Source organism: Echinops telfairi, unplaced genomic scaffold (assembly GCF_000313985.2).
Source record: "Echinops telfairi isolate 266 unplaced genomic scaffold, ASM31398v2 ScPeMD7_41;HRSCAF=154, whole genome shotgun sequence".
Classification (NCBI taxonomy): Eukaryota; Metazoa; Chordata; class Mammalia; order Afrosoricida; family Tenrecidae; genus Echinops; species Echinops telfairi.
In genome coordinates, this window is record NW_022103939.1 from 3,440,627 (window position 1) to 3,448,927 (window position 8,301).

General features: G+C 41.4%; 1 protein-coding gene across 1 annotated transcript; it reads left to right on the top strand.

Moving 5' to 3' along the window:
- The first annotated feature begins 4,723 nt into the window (after positions 1–4,723).
- LOC101644971 (olfactory receptor 51E2) lies at positions 4,724–7,289 on the top strand. Its single transcript, XM_045290547.1, has one exon. It carries the CDS (start codon positions 4,724–4,726, stop codon positions 5,684–5,686), a length of 963 nt encoding a protein of 320 aa, XP_045146482.1. The 3' UTR covers positions 5,687–7,289.
- Positions 7,290–8,301: the final 1,012 nt, after the last annotated feature.

The window sequence follows — 8,301 nt, forward strand, 5'->3', positions numbered from 1 at the left end:
TGGCTTATCTCCTCCCCACAACCCTTCAGTAAGGGGGTGTCCAGTTGCCTACAGATGGGCTTTGGGTCTCCCCTCTGCACTCACCCTCATTTACAATGATATGATTTTTTGTTCTTTGATGCCTGGTACGTGATCCCTTCGACATTTGTGATCACGCAGGCTGGTGTGCTTCTTCCACGTGGGCTTTGTTGCTTCTGAGCTAGAGGGCCAGTAGTTTATCTTCAAGCCTTTAAGACCCCAGACGCTAAATCTTTTGATAGCTTGGCACCATCAACTCTCTTCACCACATTTGCTTATGCACCCACTCTGTCTTCAGCGACCATGTCAGGAAGGTGAGTGTCATGGAATGCTAGGTTAATAGAACAAAGTGTTCTTGCATTGAGTAAGTACTTGAGTGAAGGTCCAATATCCATCTGCTGCCTTAATACTAAACTTATAAATATATCCACATAGGTCTATTTCCCCACCATCCTATATAAATACATTTACACATGTGCATGCTGCAGCTGTAATTAGACCTCTATAAATACCCTGTGCCTCCTAGTTCTTTCCTCTATTTCTTTTTACTTTCCTCTTGTCCCACTATCATGCTCAGCCTTCATTTGGGTTTCAGTAATTTGTCTTGGTTACATTGCCCTTGCTGAATCCCTACCAGGCCCCTCATACCCTCCTTGCCATTAATTTTGGATCACTTGTTGCTCCCCTGTCCCTGGGTTGGTCAACACCACCTCCTTACCCCTGCTACCCCTTCTCCCATGTCCCCCCACAACCATTGGTCCTGTTGTTTTCTCCTCCAGACTGTTCATCTAGCCTATCTTATCTAGATAGACCTGCAGAGATAATAATATGCACCAAAAAACAAGGCATAGCAAGAAAAAGCGACAAAAGATAACAAAATGATGACAACAAAAAAGAAAGCCAATGACCCAGAGAAGAATAAATTACTTTTTTTAGAAAAAGAAAAACTTTAAAAATAAAGAAAGATCTGTAAATAGATCAAGGTCTGAATTTTGACCTCTAGGCATGTCCTCCAGTGAAGTCCAATGGGGTGCCACGCTTTAGCCCCAAAGTCTATACTTTGTACTCCCTCAGGAGCTTCCTGCTCTGCTCCCCCCGTTGTTCTGCTGCACGCCTTTAGTGTTTTGCCTTAGTGTTGTGGGGTCAGACCAGGCCAGTGTTGTCCCCTGTAGGGCCATGGGTCAGTGAGAGACGTCGTGTCTCATAGTGGGATCCGCCATATGGTACACTCTGTGCACTGGCTGTTCAGATCGGGGGATATCATCCTCCAGGCTTGGTGGGCCAGGATGTGATCCACTCTCTCTACCTCCCCCTTCACTTGCTCCAGTGTGCTCTAATCAGACATGTCCCTCTCCCCTAGCTGCAGCTTCAGTGCCCTCCTCTAAAGTAAATTCTTCTGGGGGGAAGGGCAGTTGTCCACATAGCTGGTATGGGGGTCAAGCTCTCAGACCCCTCCGCTGGTTCCCCTCTCCACGCCGGCACACTGCATTCATATCCAGGAACACTGGATTGAAGTCTGGTCTCCCTCTTTCCCTGTGAAGACACAAACAATACCCACCCTTTGGGTGGGTTAGTGCCCTATTCCCCCGCCACACATCTCTAAACTCTTAATCCTATCAAGTCCCAAATTACACCAGATTATGTAACTACCACACTCTATAAATATGTCTTTTGCCTCCTAATTCTTTACTCTATTTCCTTTTACTTTTCTTTGGTCCGACTATCTTGTATGATCTGATCTGAAGGTTTTTCACTCTGACTCACAAGATATAGTATAATCTTACCTTGTTCTAAAGCAGTCTTACATTTTTCTCTTTCTGATATACATTTCTCCTGCCTAATGATAAATAAGCATAGATAAAGAGATTAGGGGGCCATTTTCAAGACACGACATATATTTGAATAATCATGCAGTTACATTTCTATGTATTTCTCCCCCTTTTTTGATTCCATACTTGTTACCCATGGACTATCGTCCTTGTATACTCCTAATTTACAATGAGTAAAAAAATAAATCCAAAAAGGCTACAGATAAACCCAAGGAAAGACAGAAAGAGGCTGATGATGTGTGCCTACAGACTTAGTTTTTTTTTTTCTTCCCTTGCTGTCCCACATCGCGTGATATGGCTGGAGGGTGAGAAGAGGAAGACCGAATGCAACTTACTCTGGGAATTAAAAAAAAAGGATGAGGAACTCAGAGTCTTAAAATGAGAGCAGAAACTGTAATCTCATGAACCAGGCAGTCTAATGGTTCACATTCTTTCCCCGCATTTTTTCTACCACACACACATTAATCTTTGGGCACTCCCACTGTCCAACAATCCTGTAAGCTCCTAAGTTTCCCTTACTAGGAAGTGGGTCACTTGGACACTTTGGGAATTGGTGGTGTACAGAGCAAATATCATGCTCTGACCAAGAGAGTTGTAGCTCATAAGGATTCTCCTTAGAGGCAGAGTTGAAATAAAGAGATGATCATTGCTGTAGTGACATGACAATGGTAGTAAGATGGAAATAAATTACATATTCACGAAATATTTTAAAGAAAAAACAGAACGGATTCAATGATGGATGTGAGAGATAACGGAAAGTTAAATACATCCAAGTTTCTGTCTTGCATTATTAAATGCATAGCAACATCCAATTTTATCCTCATCAAACCCACTCTTCTGACAAGTTCCAGAATATATTTCTAAGATGCGTGTTGACTTATGATGCCCCCGATAAAAGACACTAATACCCCTCCGAATCCAGCATCATGACTACCAGCAGCTCACATGATGTACCTCTCCAATTCCCCTCTCTCCTCTCAGTACTGTGTTTTATGCAACAAAACATTGCTACAAGTCCCCCCACCAAGAATTCTGTTTCTTGACTCCTGGATTTTCTGTTGGCTGAATGCTCCTTTCTTGTATACATCCCCTTGTTAGATAAATCTCCTTCTTTGGCATTCTCATAAAAATCTCTTGATAATCTTGGTAATCCTACTTCATTTACCATTAATTCCATTTATTGCTTGCCCCCGCACCAGAATGTAACTTCATGATGGTGGGGAGTTTTTAGTAAATTTTACTTGTTATCTTGTAGGCTCTCCATAAATATTTGCTGAATAACTGTATTAATAAAGACTCATAATATCTGGTTCCTCAAATAACATATTACCGATTAACTCTGAATTACAAATAAAGGATTTTATCTAATCTGTTTTTATCTGGTAAAGAATAGTTTTCCTACTCTTAAGACCATCTTTTGAGAAAAACTGAAAGATACATAGATATGTCAGAGTATAAGCAAGAGGTACTATTATTCATCCCTCTCCCAATATATTTGGTGCATGCATGTCCCTATTTTTAATAATAAAGCCACATTTTGAATAGCCATCCTTGTTTTTATAAAGACTATGAATTCCAAAAGCCTTAGGGACATAACTGTACATCCATGCCACCTATTGTGCCTAGCATAATTCTAATGAGGAAAGAGTCACTAGAGGGACTGACCTTCAGAACCTAGCTTTGTAGAGCAAAATGCTGTTATCCCTATATATAAATATGGGAAGGAGGCAGGCCCTTTATAATTATGTCTCTTAAGCAGGGACATTGGAAAACCCGTGGGACTGATACACAAGAGGATATAGAGAGGTCCCTATCTGTCAAGTCCCTAGTGCCCCAGGCCCTAGCCCCACAGGCTTTCCCATGGGCCTCTGGGCAGCATTATAAAGAGGCCTGCTCCTGGAAGGGTGAAGCGGCCCCAGCATCGTTCCTAGGTAAGCATGCCCTCACTCGGGGTGGGGCAGCCCAAGTCTCTTGTCATAAAGGCTCTTGACTACCCTTTTTAAAAATCATTTTATTGGGGACTTGTACAACTCAACGCAATCGATATAAACATCCATTGTGTCAAGCACATTTGTACACTTTTTCGTTAATTATTATTGTTGGGCTGCTTGTCCTCTCCACTGGCCTTAAACCTGGTGATCAGGAATCAGGAAAATAAGCAAAAATAAAATCCCCTTTCCTTGCTTTTTAGAATAACCTTTATTCCATTCTCTGCCTGTCTCATTTCTACTCACGTTTCAAGACTGAAAAGAAGGGTCATCCTTTCCAGGAAGGTTCCTCCGACCTTGCTTCTCCGCCTTATGCTAATATTTGTCACATTGCTCTAATATTTGGTTTGCTTTGCTGCCTCCACCAGGCAGGACGGATGGGAGGGAAAGGAGGTGTGTTGTATCTCTGTATTAGCAGCAACTAGCAAATAACCTTGTACACAACAAATCATATAAGAAAATACTTATGAATAAATTTAAAAAAGAAAGGACACCAGCCCAGTTATCTACTTTGAATAGAGTATCTCTTAACCTTTCTGAAACAGGACTGCCCACTATCCAGACAATAAAGATGTGTACTAGAATGAGAAATCTGTGGAAACGCGAGAAGCTACATTAAGAAGTATGGTCTCTAGGCTCTCTTTTTATGTAAATTAATCTGGAGAGCTTGGGTTGTTTTGTGTTGTTTTTTTCGGAAGAGTTGCTCAGAGCTTACTGAAGAGACTAAGCCTGGGGCATCAGCATAGTGTGGGGCTGGGGAAGAGAAAGATGCTCGCAGATCCCATGGGTCTAGGACTGGCCTCTCTGATTGTGCTCCATGTCCTAGCAGGCTAGCAGGCTGCCAATATGACCTCACCTTTCTCCAGTTCCCCCTCCTCAGTACCAGCTATGAGTTCCTGCAACTTCACACATACCACCTTTGTGCTTATTGGTATCCCAGGACTAGAAGACGCCCATTTCTGGATGGGGTTCCCCCTGCTTTCAATGTATGCCGTGGCGGTGTTTGGAAACTGCATCGTAGTCTTCATCATAAGGACCGAGAGAAGCTTGCACGCGCCCATGTATCTCTTTCTCTGCATGCTGGCAGCCATCGACCTGGCCTTATCCACATCCACCATGCCCAAGATCCTCGCCCTCTTCTGGTTCAACTCGCGCGAGATTACCTTCAATGCCTGCCTTACTCAGATGTTCTTTATTCATGCTCTCTCAGCCATCGAGTCAACCATCCTGCTGGCCATGGCATTTGACCGCTATGTGGCTATCTGCCACCCACTGCGCCATGCCTCGGTGCTCAACAACACGGTCACTGCCCAGATTGGCTTGGTGGCTGTGGTCCGCGGATCCCTCTTCTTTTTCCCACTGCCTCTGCTCATCAAGAGACTGGCCTTCTGCCATTCCAATGTGCTCTCACACTCCTATTGTGTGCACCAGGACATGATGAAGCTGGCTCACACAGACACTTTGCCTAATGTGGTCTATGGCCTTACAGCCATCCTGCTGGTCATGGGTGTGGATGTCATGTTCATCTCATTGTCCTATTTCCTGATTATACGGACAGTTCTACAACTGCCTTCCAAGACAGAGCGGGCCAAGGCGTTTGGGACGTGTGTGTCACACATCGTTGTGGTACTGGCCTTCTACGTGCCACTCATTGGACTCTCCGTGGTACACCGTTTTGGAAATGGCGTGGATCCCATTGTGCATGTTCTCATGGGTGATGTCTACTTGCTGCTGCCTCCTGTGATCAATCCCATCATCTATGGTGCCAAGACGAAAGAGATCAGAACCCGGGTACTTGCCATGTTCAGGATGAGCTGTGACAAGAACCTTCAGGCTGTGGGAGACAGGTGACCGTTCCCACTCAACTTCCCTTTATCTATAATGGTTTGCTAGAACTGGCTCCAAACACTAACTTAGGTCTCTGGGTTGCTCTCTAGCTTCCCTGTTTGGGGTACCGAGTGTTTTTTGAAGCTAGCATGGTTTCCTCTTATACGTCAAAAAGTTGTTGATATCCTGCTTCTATAAAACAATTTAAATTAGCAAATTCATCAGTCCCCCAATAAATAATAAAATGAACATAAGAAGGACTGTCACAAAAGGTAATTGACTTTAAAATATAGAAAAAACCATTTACTATCATGAGTAATCCAAGAAATATTCAGACAATAATTAGATTACATTTTTGCCATTCAATTTAGCCATTTTTATTCATGAAACTAATAAAACTTCACAATAAAAGTGAAGGTGAGTTGAAACAGATATTTTTTAAAACTGCAGAGGATGGTTAAATTGATACCAAATCTTTGAAAAAAAACGTGGCAGTATGTAACAAGAACTTTTAAAAAATTTATATTCTTTAATGCTGTAATCTCACATTTGAAAATGTATCCAAACAAAATGCCCTTAAATGCATGAAACAAACTGTTCAGAAAAGATAGCAAGTACACTGTTATTTGGAGCAATTACATATAACAGATCATAGAGTGAAATACGTAAAAAGACAGCAAAGCACCACGTGACCCATCCACTTGCGGAAATAGTCCCTGGCCTTTAAAAACTGCTGTAAAATGACATAGGCTACGTGTTAAGGGATAGGGTAATGGTAAAGCAACCTGGTAAACATAGTCCCGGAATTGAATACAGGAAGAAAGTTGGAACGGCAACTGATTTGTTACATCTGCATCTCTCATAATAAAAATATAATAAAACATACTTGTGATGTTAGTAAAAGCATTAAGGACATATGATTGATACTAACATGAAAATCAACCTATGCATTGAAGGAAATGTGCTCAAATTACAAGCAATTTATATCTGCCTCCACTTTCCATAGCTATTATAGTCTAGTTTGCATGTTTTGTACATTTTACGTGAGGAAAATGAAACTGGTACTTTATAGAAATCAATGTTTGCCACATTTCTCACTATTAGTATATTATGCATTACATGGGTATTTATCAAAGCTTCTAAAGATAATTCTAATGAACATTTGTAAGGGCTTCCACTGCCCCAAGCACTAGGAGTTCTTTAAAAGTTCTAGCTAATGTTCACAACAATTGTATAAGGTAGCTATCACTTTTGTCCCCCGTTACTAGAAAGAGAAATGAGACCTATATTAGCAAGATGACAGTTTGTAGTCCTACAGCCTTGAAATTAAATTTAATAACCCAAGATGTATTGTCGCAGCCAGTGCGAATCCTGTTTTCTCTCTGCTGTGTAGTAAGATGGATGTGTTTGTATTTGTCCTGAAAGATAACCCTGTTCTAGTTGTGAGCAATAAATACAAATCATTCTCCATGTTTTATAGTCACCTTTCATGGTTTTAAAACCTGCTTCTTTTCAGATTAAGGGAAAATATGTTTGGTCCATTTATCTCATACCACTCTTTAATCATATGTTCCTTTTTCTCATGGTATCCTGTATGTTTCCAACATTTTAAATGTACATCATTTGGTAACTTAGTAGGTATAAGATATAATAAAGTTTTGTTTTAAATTTTACTGAGTGTTATGCAAATTGGTTTTAATTTTAAAAATCTGACAACCGTGAATTTTGTAGTGTCCACTGCTATAAACAATTGGCTCTTAACTCTTCCAGGACTTTGGTACTGACATTCCCAGGGAATTTCAATCCAAAGGGTAGGCTAGGACACTTACTCACTAACTCTGAATGCAGGTTGCTCTCTGGTCTATAACTCACCTGCAGTTTCAGGCTGTTTCTGTTCCCACAGCTTTGGGGAATGTCCTAAAGCATAAAGCATAAGGGAGAGGAACACACTAACTCTTTTACAGAGTTGATGTAAAATAGTCAAAGTGCACAAAAGTGTCTGTCACCATTATAGGTAGACTCAAAGGTGGGCCAAAGAAGTGTGACCTGGAATACATAGAGCAATTACTCTACCTAGGCTAAGGAAACGGGAGAAGCTCTGAGAAAGCTGTGAGTTGATACATCTATATTCTCTTTAACACTACCATTGATGTGGTAATAAGTACTAAAGAAAACACCCATCCCAATTACCTTCATGTCTATTCTAAATCATGGGCACCCCCTATGTTTCAGGGTGAAAATGTATTGGGTTTCGAAGGCTGGGATTTTGTAGATGTACATCGCCAGGCCATTCTTCCAAGGCCCCTCCTGATGGATTCTCACCACCCATTTTTCAGTTAGTGGACAAGCACTTACTCTTTTGCATGCTACTTACATAATCCTCAAGGCAAATATCTGAGCAGATACCCATCTTACACATTCAAACACTGGGGCCATAAAAGGATGACATAACTTCCCCAAGTCACACAGTAGTAAATGGCAGAGTTTAAACTTAAAGGCTGGTCTCTCTGACTTCGGAACACTCTTTATTTTAAACTCAGTGGGAATTGCAATCTCATGAAAGAAGTATGGCATGACTAAGGTTATCTAAGCAGATGCTGAGAACTGACTTCTGTGGGATGTGACAATTCTCTTTTCCT

What these genes read in the sequence shown, in the direction of transcription:
- LOC101644971 (XM_045290547.1), top strand. Translation starts at nt 4,724, where the DNA reads ATGAGTTCCTGCAACTTCACACATACCACCTTTGTGCTTATTGGTATC.